At 44.4% G+C, this 19504-nt stretch overlaps 1 protein-coding gene across 1 annotated transcript; it reads right to left on the minus strand.

Annotated features, from left to right (window-relative positions):
* Nucleotides 1-344: 344 nt before the first annotated feature.
* Nucleotides 345-18566, minus strand: LOC124014313 (nicotinamide phosphoribosyltransferase-like). Its single transcript, XM_046329151.1, has 11 exons — nt 18412-18566; nt 14856-15012; nt 12463-12566; nt 11042-11170; nt 8451-8609; nt 6582-6718; nt 5598-5823; nt 4701-4820; nt 4486-4626; nt 2278-2412; nt 345-2101 (listed from the first exon to the last, which is right to left on the minus strand). Exons 1-11 carry the CDS (start codon nt 18463-18465, stop codon nt 1988-1990), a joined length of 1476 nt encoding a protein of 491 aa, XP_046185107.1. The 5' UTR covers nt 18466-18566; the 3' UTR covers nt 345-1987.
* Between the last annotated feature and the right edge of the window lie 938 nt (nt 18567-19504).

The following is a 19504-nucleotide window of genomic DNA, read 5'->3' on the forward strand; positions in this document are numbered from 1 at the left end:
TTCCCTCGTATAACAAAATCTTAAATCAAGGGCCTCCCGAGTGACACAGTGGTCTGTAGTGAGGTGTCACTGCAGACCCGGGTTCGATCCCAGGCTGTCACAAGCGGGAGTCCCACAGGACGGCGCACAATGGGCCCAGGTTAGGGGAGGGCTTTACTTGGCCAATCGCGCTCTAGCGACTCCTTGTGACTTCGGTTGTCAGTTGAGCTGTGTTTCCCGAGCCGTTGGGGGAGATGCAGCGATGAGACAAGATCGTAATTGGATTTCACGGCGTTGGGGAGAAAAAGGGGGTAAACTACACAAAGAACAACAACAATTTAAATCATTAAATCAAACATTTCAAATTGACAGGATGGTGTTTTTAATATGTAGACATTGCAACAGATGTTAGTTTAAAATATCAGATATGTTCAGTTTTGGGAAACAATTTGGGACAACCAACATATAACAAAACAAAAATAGAAGTATAGAAGTTCACAAGTATTATTTTCTAAACAGCATTCATACAAGACTACACCAGGATTGTAAAATTCCGGTCATCGTGAAATCTTGGTTGGAGGATTCTGGATTCCGAGCGTATTCCTTCCCGATTCCCGGAATTTTTCAATCGGGGTTTCTGGGAAAGTTGCCAGAATTTAACACTATTCTACACACAAACAAACATTTGCTAAAAGCTGACATAACACCGGTCATACAACAAACAAGCAGTGTGGAGGATTCTGTATTGGTAGAAAATGGGAATTAGACAAAAAAATTATAATTATATCCCTATTTCTCCCTACCCTGCCCTCTCGCAGTATAATGCAGTTGTTATATCCACGTGAGAAGACAGTTTGGCCACATCCTTGTAAATATGAAGATTTACTGCAAATAATCTGGCAATATTTACCTTTGTCATAAAAAATAAATGATTTAGAGCTAAGAACCAACCACAATGGTATCAAAATCAAGCTCTACGGAAATTTCCCCCATAATTCAATATCAGCGACAAATGCCTTACTGTTCTCCAAATCAAAGAAAAATATATGTGTAACAAATACTTGCACTTTTACACAAACAAAAGGTGCCACAAATAGAGAGATTTGACTCTGTGGTTGGGTCCAAAATGACACCCTATTCAGTGCAATACCTTTTACTGGTAAAGGGAATAGGGTGCCATTTCATACAGAGTGTGTCGTGCAGTTCTGTAGACAGTGTTTTAGCAACATGATTAGCTGGCTTCTATACGGCGACTTGCCCATGTGTGGGTAGTGTCTTCTAAAGACCCAAGGAGAAAACGTATTTTAAAAATAAAAAACAAAATAAAAAAAGGCCAACAACTTAAAAAGGTAGAGTATGTGTTCAGCAAATTCATTTGCATAAAGGAATACAACGTTCCTTTAAAAAGGAAGAAACTGTCAGTACACGCACGCAAACAAACATCCACTCAGGAACATTAAACATATACCTCTCAGTTCTAGAACCACACATAGTTCGGAAACTTTCATGAACACAGTAGAAACAATATCTCCTTTCCTGTGATCAATGTATAGCGACAATTGGTCATATAAACACTGTAACGTAACCGCAGTTTAAATGATTTATATACCACGATAACCTTCCATCCATCACTAAAAGACAACGCTAACTAAGTAGATTATGAATGACTTTAAACAGCTCTGTACACACAACACAGGGTATAGTCAGTGATGAATGTGTTCCTTCTATCTCCATCTCTCTTTCGGCTCTCATTTATCTCACTCAACTCCCTTAATCTTTATCACTTACTTGTTTCACTCACTCCACTTGCTCTCCCTCCCTCACTACTCGCTCTATCCCTTGGCCTTCAATCAGGTGTAGGTTTGGACGTGTGTGTGTGTGTGTGTCTCCTCTCCAGTGGAGGACAGTGCTTCTGGGAGGGTGGGGTTTGAGGGAAGGGGGGCGTCATTAGCAGTGTGCCGCCTCCGGTGGGGTGATGGAGGTCAGGGGTTCAGGGGTCAGTGGCCCCTCAGTGGAGGAGCTCCTTGAGGTCACTGTCCGTTATCTTGGCATTGTCTCTGACGTCGTCGAACGTGTACGTCTTGACAATTTTCCCATTCTGAAACACTGTGTGTAACAGGTCCTGGAGGGAGACGAGAGGGAAAAGAACAAATGACCGTCAGTGAAGTGTCTAATTGACTAACCTCAATAACAAAAAAAAAATCACATTTGACAAACCCCACTAACTAAAACAACATTTATTTACAAAGGCTATTGGAATGCATTGATGTGAGAGTCTGACATGTGGACTCAACTCACCACGCCGTACTCCTCCAGGTCTCCCTTGCCCTCCTCCAGAGTGACAAAGTCCCCGCTCGCTGTCCGGTGCAGAGACAGACGACCTTTCTTTGACCTTTTGTTCGGGTCCGCCACCGGGTCCTTGAACACATTCACCTGACACCAAATATTAAAACAGTTACACTTCTCCTTCTCAGTGGAGGTAGGATCTGTGTCTGTGTTAAAGAGTCCTGCACGGGCCAGTTTGTTTTGGAGATGCACCCCGCCCTCACCAGCCACGTCAATTCCGAGCCCCAACCGATATCCGTCATCAGGATAGATTTTCCTTGTTTCATTGTCTTTATGACTCCAGAGTAGTATAGGCCATTAGGCTATTCCCCGTTCCTGTACGAATGTATTTGTCTGCAAGTCTATTCCGCATTTGGATAAAAAAAGGAAAATATGCAATGAATTAAGAACGATATCTCCTTATTTTCACAATGCGATGCGGCACATTGTCAACTGATATTGCTTAGGAAAAAAAATTAAAAATCTTCTAATTAGCCTTCTTACCCAATGAAAGCCTATAGCTGACATATATTCAACATTGTTTCGATAATCAAATAGTTTAATTGAAACTTAAATAAACAACTCCCAGAATCGAATAGGCTATAGGCTGCAAAATTAGCATTCATTTCTTTTGTAGGGTATACTCAAAAATGTTTACCAGCCGCACAGGTTTAAATGTATATGACCTGCGTATGGTCTAAACGAACAAAAGCCTGAATTAAAACGGAAACAATTAACTGATAATTAACCGAATTGCAGTAAACAAATACCTGCTTGCACTTTTAGCAGGATGTGCCGGATTGTTTTCATCCAACAAATGTTAAAACGCCTGAAGTTTGCTAAACTGCATTGCCACGTGGGTTGTACCTGGCGCTTTGGTCAGATGACATGAAAATAGAGCTCTTTGGTCACGCACACCAGTGGTGGGTTTGGTGTTGTAAGTCGTTCTGGATAAGAGCGTCTGCTAAATGACTTAAATGTAATGTAAATGAAATGAGAACGCATGAGCAGAAAAGAAACCCCATTGTAATATACGGTGGTGGATCTCTAATGTTACAGGGCTATATTGCTCCCACTGGTCCTGGGGCCCTTGTTAAAAAGGTCAACGGCATCATGACCTACTAGGATATGTTTTGCCAAAAACCTGGTTGCCTCTGCCAGGTGGGTGAAACTTGGCAGCAAGTGGCTCTTCCAGCAAAACAATAACCCCAAGCGCCCACCAAAAACCCTCAAAAGGATGTTCATCAACATTTTGCAATGGCCATCTCAGTCTCAGGACCCATTGAAAACCTGTGGTTTGAATTGAAATGGGTCGTCCATGAGCGCAGACGAAGGATATCAAGGATCTGGAAGGATTTGGTATTTTATTAGGATCCTCATTAGCTGTTGAAAAAGCAGCAGCTACTCTTCCTGGGGTCCAACACAAAACATGAAACATAATACAGGATGACATAATAAAGAACATCATTAGACAAGATCAGATCAAAGGACAGAACTACATACATTTTTTTTAAAGTCACACGTAGCCTACATATCAATACACACAAACCTTCTAGGTCAAATAGAGGAGAGGCGTTGTGCCGCGAGGTGTTGCTTTATCTGTTTTTGGAAACCAGGTCTGCTGTTTATTTGAGCAATATGAGATGGAAGAAAGTTCCATGCAATAAGGGCTCTATATAATACTGTACGTTTTCTTGAATTTGTTCTGGATTTGGGGACTGTGAAGAGACCCCTGGTGGCCTGTCTGGTGGGTTAAGTGTGTGTGTCAGAGCTGTGTGTAAGTTGACTACGCAAACAATTTGGGATTTTCAACACACTAGTGTTCTGTATAGAGGAATGGTCTAAGATCCCTCCCAATGTGTTCTCAGTGCCGTTATTCTCGCAAGGTGAGGTATTGAAAACAGGGTGTCAATCATTTTGACCCCTACCTTTGAGAGAAAAAAACTATTACTAGTTAAACAAGATCTTTCTCTGAGCAATTGTATTAGCATAAAATAATTTCCCTATTTTTCTAGCATTCAATTTATCTCAGTATTTGAATGATTGATTTTACAGTCATTTCTGGTAATCTTTATCAGAAGTGTCAATAATTTAAGACCCCACTGTAATATAGTATACAGTATCCATGTGTGTGTGTGTGTGTGTGATAGTGTGTGTGCATGCGTGTAATGCTCTGCTCACCCCCAGGCCGTTGGTGACCACGTAGCTGCATTTAAAGGAGCAGTTGAGCAGATCCCTGGTCAGTTTCTGCAGCAGAGCCCCTCCAGAGCCAAAGGCAATGTTCTCAATGCTCCACCGATGCTGCTTCATCCCCTCCACGATCTACACACACAGACACATGCACTGTTAATACTGACTGTGTGTGTGTTTGTGTATCCGTGTGTGTGTGTGTGTACCTCTTGCAGGGTGTTGATGTCCACTCCGTCCCCCTGTATAACTCTGATATAGGGCGGCAGAACTTTGTAGCCTTTGGAGTTCTCCGTAGGGATAAACTTCTTCCCCAGGATCTCCAGCACCTGAGTGGAGGAAGCACGGGTTTCTTTTTTTTAACAAGAATCCCCAAAAAATCTGTATGTGAGGCACATACAGCATCGACTGAGAGGGCTTCCATACGGCTCAATCTCAACTACAGAAGCCCGGTCATAGCTCAAAATATCACCCAAATCATGTACCCCCCCCCGTAGCTCAGTTGGTAGCGCATGGAACTCGCAACGCTAGGATAGTGGGTTCAATTCCAGGGAACGCCTGTACATAAAACGTAGGCGTGCATGACTATAAACGTGTCTGCTAATCCCATATGGGATTATTATTTTAGTTATATCAAATGGCAGATTACCATGGACGTTGAATTCGTGTGCATTTTTCTCAATTTAGGATCTGGCCAATAATATTCAGTATTGCGTTAGTACTTTCTCAGAGGACCTGATTGCGACCTAGCTTCAGTACGTTACCCACGGGCTTCCCCAAGTCGGGCGGACGACGAGGGGCTTAAGGGGGTTGACTTAGGGTCGAGCTAGGCATAGTGTTACCTTCAGCACGGTATCCAGGGGGTTCCCTGAGTCGGGCGGACGACGAGGGGCTTAAGGGGGTTGACTTAGGGTCGAGCTAGGCATAGTGTTACCTTCAGCACGGTATCCAGGGGGTTCCCTGAGTCGGGCGGACGACGAGGGGCTTAAGGGGGTTGACTTAGGGTCGAGCTAGGCATAGTGTTACCTTCAGCACGGTATCCAGGGGTTCCCTGGTCGGGCGGAGCTAGGGGGGTTGACTTAGGGTCGAGCTAGGCATAGTGTTACCTTCAGCACGGTATCCAGGGGGTTCCCTGAGTCGGGACGGACCACCAGTGGGGCGTTAGCGCTGCGCGACTCAATGAGGCTCCTCAGGTCTTCTCCCCAGATCTTCTCACAGGCGTTGTAGATGTCATAGCTGTCACTGACGATAGACACGGGCACGTTGGGGAACTGCCTCACGATGTGCTCAAAGGCATCTCGCTCGTGGTCCTTCCCCCACGCCGTGATGGTGCTGGAGAGAAAGAGGGCGAATACAAAAGTTATCAGATTTACTGAAGACAACTAAACGTATCCCTCTCCCTATGAACTCTTCCACATGGAGCTGCAGCACCACCACTAGAGGGCATCCTTGTCAACACTTTGCAGAAACTGGACTTCCAGGAGCTCATGTCAACAACAGTGAACTGTAGCTAGCTAGCCACGTCCTTTTAGTTTCTTTCTGAATCGATCTGTGCATTACGCTTGCCTCACTTACAATTTGATCTTTATTTAATGCTATCAAATCTATTAGCAAAGAAATGAGGGGCGTATCTCTAAATGCATTGCTATCTACCACCTTGGAGAACCCAGAGAGTGAGGGGGATGGTAGAGTACTGTGTGTATCATATGGAGAGGAATGTGACTGTGTCTCTGGAAGATGAAACTAAAACGGACCGCCGTGATTCCGCAACCACAGTGACCAGGCCAGGGCCTCTGGAACCGAACTCCCAGAAACCAACGGGGCAAATGAATGGTGCAGTGGAGAAGTGGTACTGCCAACTCAGCTGGAGAATGTAAATGTAAATGTACTGTACATCTCCTGTGTGTGTGTACTGTTATCAATGGCCTATACAAGCATAGCAATTGATATTTGGATATCAAAGCCATCCCCTCCTGCTTGCTACCTGGGGCTAAGAATGCCAATACAAGTGTAATTTGATTGATTCAGGACCAAAAAAGAGAGGTTGGTGTGTTAACTGTGTGGTCACTGTGTGGTCCTGACGGTTTTACCTGTGCTCCGCGGCGGGCACAGAGAAGCCAGGCACGGGGTCTTTGGTGCCGTAGTACTTCTTAATCACGCCGATGCCAGCCACCGTGTCTGTGCCCTTAAAGTTCACCAGGTGGGCGGAGGCTCCGATACCTGCCGTCTGAAATGGGGAAGAGAGATGGTGAGTCAAATGACACACACACACACACACACACACACACACACACACACACACACACACACACACACACACACACACACACACACACACACACACACACACACACACACACACACACACACACACACACACACACACACACACACACACACACACACACACACACACACAGAAAGTATTCAGACCCCTTGGCTTTTCCCACTTTGGTACGTTACAGCCTTATCAATAAATAAATAATATATATATATAATTTTAAACTCAATCTACCCACAATAACCCATAATGACAAAGCAAAAACAGGTTTAAAAAAACAGAAATATCACATTTACATAATTATTCAGACCATTTACTCAGTACTTTATTGAAGCACCTTTGGCAGAGATTACAGCCTTGAGTCTTCTTGGGTATGACGCTACAAGCTTGGCACACCTGGATTTGGGGAGTTTCTACCATTCTTCTCTGCAGATCCTCTCAAGCTCTGTCAGGTTGGATGGGGAGCATCGCTGCACAGCTATTTTCAGGTCTCTCCAAAGATGTTTGATCGGGTTCAAGTCTGGGCTCTGGCTGGGTCACCCGAAACCTCTCCTGCATTGTCTTGGCTGTGTGCTTAGGGTCGTCGTCCTGTTGAAAGGTAAACTTTAGCTCAAGTCTGAGGTCCTGAGTGCTCTGGAGCAAGTTTTCATCAAGGATCTCGCTGTACTTTGCTGCGTTCATCTTTCCCTCGATCCTGACTAGACTCCCTGCCACTGACAAAAATCCCGACATGCTTTACCAGTACCATGCTTTACCAGGTTTCCTCCAGACGGGATTCTTGGCATTCAGGCCAAATCGTTCAATCTTGGTTTCATCAGACCAGTGATTCTTGTTTCTCATGGTCTGAGAGTCCTTTAGGAGCCTTTTGGCAAACTCCAAGTGGGCGGTCATGCGCCTTTTACGGAGGAGTGGTTACCGTCTGGCCACGCTACCATAAAGGCCTGATTGGTGGAGTGCTGCAGAGATGGTTGTCCTTCTGGAAGGTTCTCCCATTTCCCCAGCCGAACTCTGGAGCTCTGTCAGAGTGACCATCGAGTTCTTGGTCAACTCCCTAAGCAAAGGCCCTTCTCCCCCGATAACTCAGTTTGGCCGGGCGGCCAGCTCTAGGAAGAGTCTTGGCGGTTCCAAATGTATTCCATTTAAGAATGATGGAGGCCACTGTGTTCTTGGGGACCTTCAATGCTGCAGAAATGTTTTGGTATCCTTCCCCAGATCTGTGCCTCGACACAATCCTGTCTCGGAGTACTACGGACAATTCTTTCGACCTCATGGCTTGGTTTTTGCTCTGACATGCACTGTCAACAGCGGGGCCTTATATAGACAGGTGTGTGCCTTTCAAAATCATGTCCAATCAATTGAATTTACCACAGTTGGACTCCAATCAAGTTGTAGAAACATCTCATGGATGATCAATGGAAACAGGATGCACCTGAGCTCAATTGAGAGTCTCATAGCAAAGGGTCTGAATACTAATGTAAATAAGGTATCTGTTTTTTGTAAACATTTCTGAAAACCTGTTTTCGCTTTGTCGTTATGGGGTATTGTGTGTAGATTTTAGAACAAGTCTGTAACGTAACAGAACATGGAAAAAGTCAAGGGGTCTGAATACTTCACGAATGCACTGGATATAACCCTCCCTCCCTCCACCCACACACACACACACACACACTTCCTCTACCTCTTGTGAGGAAACTCCCCTGTAGCCGAAGTCGTGCAGCTTGTACTCCAGCTTGTCCAGGTTGCCAGAGGTCTCCAGCAGGTACTTGGCCAGAATCTTCTTCTGCTCCCTGGAGTTGGTCGCCACGGTGATAGGGTACCAGACCTGGACAAGGATGGTCTGGAGGGGAGGAGGAAGAGGGGAGGAAGTTAGTAGATTGCCATGCTAGAATGGACCCAAGTCTGGAGCTTTCGAAGCACACCTTTCTGTGCTTTCGAGGCGTCTCTCTCCATCAATCTTACCTCCCTCTCTGATCCCTCCATCCATCTCTCTCCCTCCCTCTCATTCATTCATTTCTGATCCCGCTCCCTCTCTCCTCAATCTTTGTTGAACTGTAGTGTGCCTATCCATGAACCCAAAATATCCCTCTGATCCCACCACAGCCCCATCCACACCCTCCAGTCACCCCATCACAGTGTAGTGAGCTGGAACATGATCCCAAAACCAACCCTCTTGACAGACCCTTTATACTGCTATGTGGAAGGGGAAGTTGGCTGTTTGGGAGGCTCAGGGGCTAGATCCACATTCCCTGGCAAAGGGACAGGGAGAGGTCATGTCAACACAGGGTTCGATGGGAGGATTCCTCACATGGCAAGCCCAGGACAGAGTTACTTAGCCATGGCCCGCTGGCAGCTAGAGATGCCTGGGTCTTTGTCTCAGTCCAGTCATCGTTGAACGGGCGAGTCAATATTATCACGCCATGTCAGTGTGTGTGTTTTGTCATATTTCTCCCTCTAGGAGCTGTGTAGTGTGCATGTACGTGAGAGTGTGTGTGTGTGTGCAGGGTCATGTGTGCAGTCCACATGGTCAGAAACACCTTGCAGAGTTACCGGAGCACTCACACGCTACCACAAGATGTTGCCAGCCACAGCTCCAACAACAACTCAATATGTGAAAATGATCATAATAATATAGAAACAAATGAATTATCTTTAAGGAACTGAAGCCATACAGGCCTACTATATGACTGGTTGTATGCAGTGACGCTGACGCTGTGGTGATCTACAGCAGTAATGCCAGGTGGAGACAGAGGAGGGCGCCATTGAGCACCGTAGTGTGGACGGGGATAACAGAGCCACACACTTCCAGAGCCAAACCATAATATACTGTTTAATAGAGCAGTCGCCAACCTTTGAGTCAAAAAGCCGAGATCTACCGCTCAGAAAAACAACAAAAACATGACTTTAAAAAAAACAACATACATCTGTGCACAATTAACTTACGAGGCACAGCTGAGCATAAATTGAAATAATTTGCATTTTTATTTTACTGGACTGATGGTATCTGCATCAGATGGTCAGTTTCAGTGGCAGGAGGAAGCAGCAGAGGTTCCACCTCTCGCGGTCTCTACTCCCTCCCTCCGGTGAGACTGACCAGTGAAAGGGGACACCGTCTTCCACCTGATGGCGAAACTCTAGTCGCACCGCATTATTCATGCACAAACCCAATGTTGTTCTTATGACCAGAGTTAGTGAAATAGCGTTCCATGATATTAAAATAGACACGATGAGCTGCCAATAATAAAAACACAGGCCTATCGATATACTTGGCTACTCATTCATTGCAGCTGCATTGCTGGTTGTAGCGTGTGTGGGAAGCAAGGAACTTACTCATAAAAACAGCAGCTCTTTGCTGTATTCTTTGAGAGTCTCTCTCTGGACATGGTTTTAAAGTGTATGAAATGCGCAGTAGGTGCACTTGATTTAGCTCTCTCTTCAGACAAATTAAATAGTTCAAAATGGGAACACTTTACTTGCCCTTCTGAATCAAGTGCACCCACCACCAACAGTGCAAGACAAAACATTTGTTTTATTTTTTAAAGGAATGCAAGGCTTTATCGTTGGCTTTTCTACAGAAATGTTTGGCGATCGACCGGTTGGTGACCAGTGTTAATATGCTCACGTGATGACGGTGTCAGACCAGCGAGTCTACGGTCTGCTCGTCAGTGGAACTACTCTGCACGTTCACGGAGATCGGTCTGAGAAAGACACCGCACAGATTCACTGATCTTGATCGCAAAATGAGTAGTCATCCGGGAGGCAAGATGATTTGTAGATCAGTGATTCTGCATAGAGTGGCTACTGAGAGGTGGAGACGTGACTTAGCTGACCTAGCTCAAACGGCACCCTATTCTCAGGGTTCTGGTCAAAGAAGTGCTCTATATAGGGAATAGGGTGCCATTTGTGATGCAGAACCCATAGAAACCATCCTAGAGTCAGAGAAGCTAACTAGGTAACACTCGAGACTAGACAGACAGAGGCAGGATACGTGAGGAAGAGGTTTACAGATAGAGAGACTGATGGCTCTCATCATGTGAATTTTAAAAAGTGCAGAGTCACTGTGGCAATGTTGAGTGGTGTGCTCTATAGGGGCAGGGCCTTGGTCAGTGAGGAGTGAAGTTAAATAAACATTACAATTTATTTTTTAGATCAGGCACAATCTCAGACAGCCACACTGACTCTAAGGATTCATTTGGAACAGACAGGAAGGCCCCAATCCAGTCACATTGATAGGGAGACCTAACCTACCTGCTGCCCCCCCCTGACACTCACCTCCACCCAGTTGGTGAGCCAGTAGCATTCTGGGTCGGTGCTCTCCACGGTGAAGAGGACGTTACCCCGTGGGATCACACTTCCCTCCGGCACCGCCTTGATCTCTATGGGTAGGTGGCCGTCATACTTCTGCAACACACACACACACACACACACACACACACACACACACACACACACACACACACACACACACACACACACACACACACACACACACACACACACACACACACACACACACACACACACACACACACAATTGCAGTTAACACACAACATACAACATTCACCCTAAAGCCCACGGTCTGATCCATTTTCTTAATCATATTAGTAAAATAAAAATATGTTTCAAGTATATTAAAATTCTATATGGGGGAAAAAAAATAGTGATAGGACACTAATCAAATTAAAGTGACCCTGATCAGCACTAGTAACCCAGTGAGCAAAATTGATTGAAGGATGTATTTTCCACCAAAAATAAGTAAGGGTTAGGGATGAGCTCCAAAAGTATTGGGAGAGTGACACATTTTTGTTGCTTTGGCACTTTGGATTTGATACAATGAAATCACATCCCTTTCTGTACATAGTCCCCCTAAACAATTGTATTAAAGTAGTCAAAATGTTGTATTTGGTCCCATATTTCTAGCATGCAATGACTATATCAAGCTTGTGACTCAAAGCTTGAGTCACCTGTTTGTTTTGGTTGTGTTTCAGATGATTTTGTGCCCAATAGAAATGAATGGTAAATAATGTATTGTGTCATTTTGGAGCCACTTTTATTGTAAATAAGAATATTATATGTTTCTAAACACTTCTACATTTACATTTAAGTCATTTAGCAGACGAGTGCTACCATGATTACAGATAGTCCTGAATGAATCGTGAATCATGATGAGGTTACTGACGGGTTACTTATCCGTAATCATGGTAACATCCACATTAATGTAGAAGTGTTTAGAAACACATTCTATTCTTATTTACAATAAAAGTGGCTCCAAAATGACACAATACATTATTTACCATTCATTTCTAATGAGCACAAAAAAAAAAAAATCAGAAACGCAACCAAAACAAACAGCAAATGCATCCGACAAGGTTGTAGAGTCACAAGCTTGATGTCATCATTGCGTGCTAGGAATATGGGACCAAATACTAAACTTTTGACTACTTTAATACACAAGGGAATTTGTCCCAATACTTTTTGTCCCCTAAAATAGGGGGACTATGAACAAAAAGTGATGCCATTTCGAAACGGTCCACCCGATATGACTGAAAATAGCCTCAAATTAAAGCTGACAGACGGCACTTTAATCTCAGAGTCATTGTATAATTTAAAATCCAAAGTGCTGGAGTAGAGATGCGAACCTGTCCCAATTCTTTTGGTGCTCACTGTAGTAAAAACAAACGTGAATGTGTACCTCCAGTATGTAGTTCCAGCCCTTCTCGTTGAAGACGTCATCCTGGAAGTGTTCCCTGTACACCTCCTTCGCTTCCTGGATCTTCTCTGGAGTCACCACTTTCCCTGGAGGGAGGGAGGGAGGGAGGGAGGGAGGGAGGGAGGGAGGGGGAGGGAGGGAGGGAGGGAGGGAGGGAGGGAGGGAGGGAGGGAGGGAAAGAGGTTCAAATGGTTGAAGCATCAGTGCACAAGTGGTGTATAGGATAAAGAGTGAGATATGACAGTTTGTGAGAGCAAGAGTGAGAGAAGGGGGGGGGGGGACAGAGAAGCATTGGAATCCCAGACTCTAGTCCATCCATGTGCTATTAAATTAGGAGCTTCTCTCTCCCTCTTACAGAGCGGCTTTGTTCTGCTGCAGGACATGCTACAGGCTATGGTCACACACACAATGTATACAGCTACACGCACGCAAAAACACATACCTCACAGCCAACACACCTTGTCACACACACAAAATGACCTCTTGTTGCAATAAAGTAATAAGGCTGCTATTTTCAAAAGGTTATTTGAACACAAATAAAAACTTAAAAGTTACGAAAATGTTATTCCAGGGTTACTTCTTGCGAGTAGAACTCTGTATCATTGTAGTGAATCAATGCTAGTAGCCCCAAGTTGCAGCTGCCCTTTGTGTTGCTGGGGCTCAAAGAGCAGATGTTCCTTTGTCTCCAGTCCACGCTAGTCCTGAAGCTCTCTACAGCACCTCTCCCTGCCTCGCCGTGAAATCACTTTGAGCTCCATTCTCTAGTGCTGTGCGGAAGAACAAAACAACAGATCTAGGATCAGCTTAACCTTCTACAAAACGTTAACCGTAGGACAGGCACCATTAGGGCATGGAGTGAGAAACTGACCTTAGATCAGTGTCTAGGCCAAGGCTGCCCAAGGTAAACCTCTCAGCTCCCTTTACAATAACTAATGGCCAGAGGAGGAGCTGTTGTCTAGGCCCTGTTCAAATACAGTGCAAATAAAAGACGTCCTCTTTCCCTACTTCCTACCGTGGAGTAATCCCTGAGCGGACATTACTGGATCGTGAAATCCTAACCACTGACGTTCGATCAATCAAAAGGAAGGATTCCTTCTAACCGTATTGGAACGTGATCCTGGGGAGAATCTCAATTGCATTTCCTGGATTCCTTGCATCCTCTCTCCACGACTCCTTCTCAAATTCCATCGTATATAAAAGTAACCAAGGAAAAGATGAGTATTTGGTCCCATATCCCTAGCACACAATGATGACATCAAGCTTGCGACTCTACAACCTTGGATCCATTTGCTGTTTGTTTTGGTTGCGTTTCAGATTTTGTGCCCAATAGAAATTAACGGTAAATAATGTAGTGTCATTTTGGAGCCACATTTATTGTAAATGACACAATACAGTATATACCATTAATTTATAATGGCCACAACATTATCTGAAACACAACCACAACAAACAGCAAATGCATCCACCAAGGTTGTAGAGTCACAAGCGTGATGTCATCATTGCGTGCTAGGAATATGGGACTAAATACTAAACTTTTGACTACTTTCATACACATAAGTGTCCCAATAGCTTTGGTCCCCTAAAATGGGAGGACTGTGTACAAACAGTCCTGTAATTTCATTGTATCATTTCAAATCCAAAGTACTGGAGTACAGAGCCAACACAACAACAAATGCGTCACTATCCCAATACTTTTAGAGCTCATTGAATCCTTGTAGGGACCAAACAATTGATTCCCATTCAACATCCTATTTTCCCTAACCCTTATCCGAAACTTAACTTCAAACCTAACCTTAATTGTAACCGTAACCTAGGCAAATATAGCATTTTTTTTCTTGTCTGTGTGTTTGGTTTTACTGTCCTTGCGAGGACCAGAAGTTTCCAGAAGGAGAATACAGGAACATTCAGACAAACACACACACTTCAGGTCAGATCTTGAAAGTGAGAGGACTGATCTATCATAAATTCCAAGTGAGGCAGAAAGGAAGGATTGCTTTTCAAAGTATTGGAAGGTGATCCTGGGGAGGGACCTCTGAACTTCTCATTCAATGGGTTTTGAGGAGGCGTGGAGAGAGGACGCGAGGAATCAAGGAAAGGCAACGGAGATTCTCCCCTGCTCAGTCTAGATGCTACAGATCCTCAGATGCTGCCAGTCAATGCTCTAGAATTCATCTGAGCACCTATTCAATTATATCCTAGCCTTGATCACATGACAGTGATTCTCCTGCTGGCAGAGACAGGAAGGATCACTCAGTTCACTCCAACTCTGCAGACTAGTAGCAAGGCCTGGTAGAGAATGTTAACTCATAGAGGAGCTATGTATACAGCCTTGGATGTCATATTTGGCATTATGAGGACATCAATACAATCCTTACCTTTTAAGTATTTGTTGGTGATGTACTGCAGGCCGTAGAAGACCGTCGTCTCATACTTGACTTTTCTGTTCTTGGTCGGGTCAGGCCTCTTCTCGCGGCACTCGAAGTAGGAGTACACTTTACTGGTGTTGGGAGGGTACTGCTTGTAGTGTGTCACCTGGGTCCAAGACGGAGGAGACAACATGGATAAAATACATCACAACTTCAGGCTATAAAATGACAGTTAAAGAGATTGAAAAGGTACTTTGGTGACTAGTACCTTTTTAAACCTCCCGCTTTGGGCTGGATGTGCCAATGTGTGACACCCCCCCGGGTGCGCCCAGCCTAGTAATTCCAGTTCTAGCCAATGAACTTCTGCTAAGAAAAGGCCTGCCCAGCGTTGCCTCAGCGAGGTTGCAGGGCGGGCCCAACGGCTCAGCGGACTCAGCGGAGATAGAGAGCGAGCGCAAAGACGTGGCGCACATGCAGTATCTGCAACATCTGTGACGTGGTACGCATTTTCCGGGGACCACTTACGGCTTGTGAGCGAGCACTACTTTCAAAATGACTGGCGGAAATGATACAACGGTTTGACCGTGCATCTTTAATAACAGTTTCAATAGCCTAACTACAAGGATAAAATATCACAGCTTCCGATTGTATAGCTAGTTGCCCTCAGGTATCCTTCCTAGAAGTGATATAGATATGACATTCTCTTGGCGGTGTTTTACTATAATTTTCACAACCGGAGGTTGCTGGTCGCAGCGTCACAGGCTTTTCCTATGCAGCAACAGGAAGTTGTGGTGGCACAGGTTCGCACAGAGAAAGCAATTGGCTGTTTTTGTCCTCATACCTCGAACACCACTGAGACATAAGAAAGGTTATACTGCCATTTATTCCCACATAAACACTCCAAAATGTGTCCCTTTACCGAGTGGAAGTTCTCACACTCCACTCAAAGGTGCTAGATATCAGCCTGCTGGACCATGACAAGACTGAGTGACCAGGCCTGGTCCCTCTGTCTGACAGATGGACACTGGACAGATACAGGGATGATTGCTCCCATCCGCTATCCAATTACAGGAACACCTCCTCCCAAAGCTCTCAAAGTGTTGTCATCTGACAATTTACTAACGTGATCTTCATTAGTCATTCCGAATGCAATGCCTGTTTCTGTTACACACCCACACAGAGGTGTCTAGGGCTCGAAGCCTACTGAGCCGACTAGATATCACCGAAGTGATGGACTGATATGATGTATTCATGATCAAGTCAACTCCTCACAGAGTTAGGCTAGAGGAAGTACTAACAAAAACCTGTATCTCAAATGATCCACTATTGGTCACAGGTTGGCTCTGGTGAAATGTAGTGCATTCGTGTTGTCATTTGGAGAGATACCAAGTGCTTTCTGCTACGTCACCCCCCCCCCCAGCTCACTCTCTCTAGGTGCACCTGGGACACCCAGGTATGTGTAGAGAAGTGGAACAGAAAGAGAGGATTGGCACATTGGGGGCGGTTGAAAAAAAAAGTGAGGGACAGAGACAGGCTGTGGAGCAGATGGAACAGTAAATAACGCAAACAGAGTAATGAGCAAATCTGCCGCCGATGCTTTTATTGATTAGCCACGACCACTATGTACATATAATTACACTGGCCTCTCTACAGATATCTGTCTGGCACAGTCCCGTGTCCTTGCCTCTGGGCACTCACACATACGTCCATCTCTCTCTCTCACTTTCCGGGAATTCAGTCAACTGTAAAACTGTGTTACTTCTGACCCTCGCCCCGTCCTTCCTCTGGGCTGCACTGGCCTTGCACATACAATAACATAACCTACGCAACAGGTCACTCGGCCTAGGTTATTAACCAATGCTGTCCCATCCTTCACTAGCCCCCCCCCCCCCCCCCCCAGTGCTGGTCTGGGAATCAGTCCACTATGACCTCCGCTCTGACAGATGGATGGATGGAGCCAACCAGATCAGTCTAAATGCACACACACGACAACAATAATCAACAGGATGTTATTCTAAATTCTGAATTTAGGGCCACAGACAGCAGAGAGAAAGACTAAATCAAATACTTCCGTGAAGCACAATTGACCAAGATTAAAGCTAATGTTCAGAGCTGTTTGACTCCATTCTGTTCACAAATCTCCATATTTTTTTTTTTTGGCCGGGGGTTGTGAAACAACAGTTTGCATAAGCTTTGCATGGCAAAGACAGAACATTCTGATAATCCAATATTCCTCCATGGTTTTAGGACAGCGGTTAGGGACTTTAGGGCCTAATTTATTACCCCTTTATTAGCCTCCATCATGCTATATGTATAAGTCACAGTAGCCAGCGCCCTGCCTTTAGTCTCCCACCTGCTCTCTCTATATCCTAACAGGCCCTATAGTTCCAAATGCCTACCAGTCACCGTATAGCATTGAGCCCGAAATAACTGATGTTTTATGCCCCCCCCACACACACACACACACACACCAGTCCAGAAAACAGCATCATCACAGCACTGACCAGGAGGGAGAATGATTGACAGTTGACACTGGCTCATCAAATATAATAGGATTAATGTGCTTTGTGCAGCCTTTATTATTGTCCCTCTGGTAAAGAGGAAACATAGCAGTTCCACTATGTTTATATAATAGTGTGGTGCCACAATTGTATAAAATATTGTGTTGCGACCTGTGAGTGAGAGATTCAGCTGATATGACAGTTTGGATGACAGGACACGGGGCCACAAAGAAATGAATACATTTTTCGTAGTATTGTTTTTGACAAAAGCAGTCAGTCATATCTATATAATTTTGCTTGCAGGGTATATAAGTGTACCTATCTGTACCTATACCTACCTAGCAGACAGCTGATTTTTTTCATTCAAATAAAATAACATGTAAAACCCAGTCAAAAACAGACCGAATCGTACAGCATGCATCTCTCATTTGATTGCACTGAATGCACTCATCCCACCTCCGTCTTTGACAACATCGACGGTCAAAAAAAGGATTGCACTAAGACCTGAAGCGTATCCAAAGGCTTACCAAAGTTTCGATTTTGTTTCAGGATCTGCCATTGCTTTTTATAAAGTAAGGAAATGGATAGTAGCACAATAGACCCTGGCCTGTTAGCTACGTCTCTTGCAAAAGCTAGCCTTCCCACGTTTTGGTAGAACAAAATCACCCGCTCCATTCAATACTTGCCTACGCTAGCTACCGCCTTTTCAATTAGCTGCTATAGCGTTCCCATTCACAACACATATTTAGCCAATATATCTTCTGCTCATTCATTAGCTGCCTGCCTTGCAAGCGCCGCTAGCTGCGCAAAGGTGAGCGTCTTCGTAGATTCGCTGGTGGCAATTCCGTCATTTATCCAGGATGAAAATAGGCTAAATTTGGTACTACCTTTTCTACCTGCCCCTCTCTCCTCCCCATTTGGCCTAACAATCTGACACAGACAGCCACCAAGGCACGCGTGATGGCCTTGGAGGATGCAACCACCTTGGCTGGTAGAATTACACGCACACTGAACCTACGACTACGCAGACAAATCGCACTAACATACCGGTGTCGCCCACTCACCTTATAAGAATCCGTAGCTAACAATATGTTGAAGTGAGGGTCTCTGTGCTCCATCTTCCCCTTGGTTTCAGTCAGTCGCGGGTGTCAGTATTATTACTCCGTGCCGGGGACTCAACCTAGCTCTGTCGCTGGGGAAGAGACCGTAAAGAGACGGAGGGGCGGGCATAACGCGGGCGGTTGGGAGGCGGGCCTCGCGTCACACAAGAGCGGACGATGACGTAGGGTAGGGGGGGGCAAGGCCACAAAGTAGACTTATGGTTTGCCAAAATTCAGTGGTGAAAAAAAGTACGCACAAGTCATACTTGAGTGAAAGTAAAGATACCTTAACAGAAAGTTACTCAAGTAAAAGTGAAAGTCAACCAGTAAAATACTAATTGAGTAAAAGTCTAAAAGTATTTGGTTTTAAATATACTTAAGTAACAAAAGTTAATGCAATTGAAAAAATATACTTAAGTATCAAAAGTAAAAGCATACATAATTTTTTAAATTCCTTATATTAGGCAAAGCAGAGGCACCATTTTTTTGTTTTTAAAATGTACAGATTGCCAGGGCACACATTATTTACAAAATATGAATTTGTGTTTAGTCCGTCAGTACAGCGGCAGTAGGGATGACCAAGTGTTCTCTTGATAAGTGCGTAAATTTAACTATTTTCCTGTCCTGCTAAGCATTCAACATCTAACGAGTACTTTCTGTTGTCAGGGAAGATGAATGGAATAAAAAGTACAATATTATATTTAGGAATGTAGTGAAGTAAGAGTACAAGTAAAAGTTGTCAAAAATATAAATAATAAAGTAAAGTACAGATACCCCAAAAAACTACTTAAGTAGTACTTTAAAGTACTTTACACCAATGCCCAAATTCTTAATCGTAAGGACTGATCTAGGATCAGCGGCCTATAGCAACCCTTGAACTGCAATATATTGAGCGAAAATGATTGGAATTAGCAAATATGTAACTGAAAATATTTTTTTTTGCAGAATGCAGATACCATGACAATTAAGGTGTAAATGACTGCATATACAAATGTATAGATACAAATGTGAGACCGCTGAAAAATTAATTATTTGTGAAATACATTTTTTCTCAGGA

This window comes from Oncorhynchus gorbuscha, linkage group LG25 (assembly GCF_021184085.1).
Source record: "Oncorhynchus gorbuscha isolate QuinsamMale2020 ecotype Even-year linkage group LG25, OgorEven_v1.0, whole genome shotgun sequence".
Taxonomy (NCBI): Eukaryota; Metazoa; Chordata; class Actinopteri; order Salmoniformes; family Salmonidae; genus Oncorhynchus; species Oncorhynchus gorbuscha.

Excerpts from the sequence above, each read along its gene's own strand:
- LOC124014313 (XM_046329151.1), bottom strand. The coding sequence starts at position 18,465 with ATGGAGCACAGAGACCCTCACTTCAACATATTGTTAGCTACGGATTCT. Across the intron at positions 4,627-4,700 it reads ACATCAACACCCTGCAAGAG|ATCGTGGAGGGGATGAAGCA; the intron begins GTACACACACAC and ends CTGTGTGTGTAG. Across the intron at positions 2,413-4,485 it reads TGGTCACCAACGGCCTGGGG|GTGAATGTGTTCAAGGACCC; the intron begins GTGAGCAGAGCA and ends ATTTGGTGTCAG.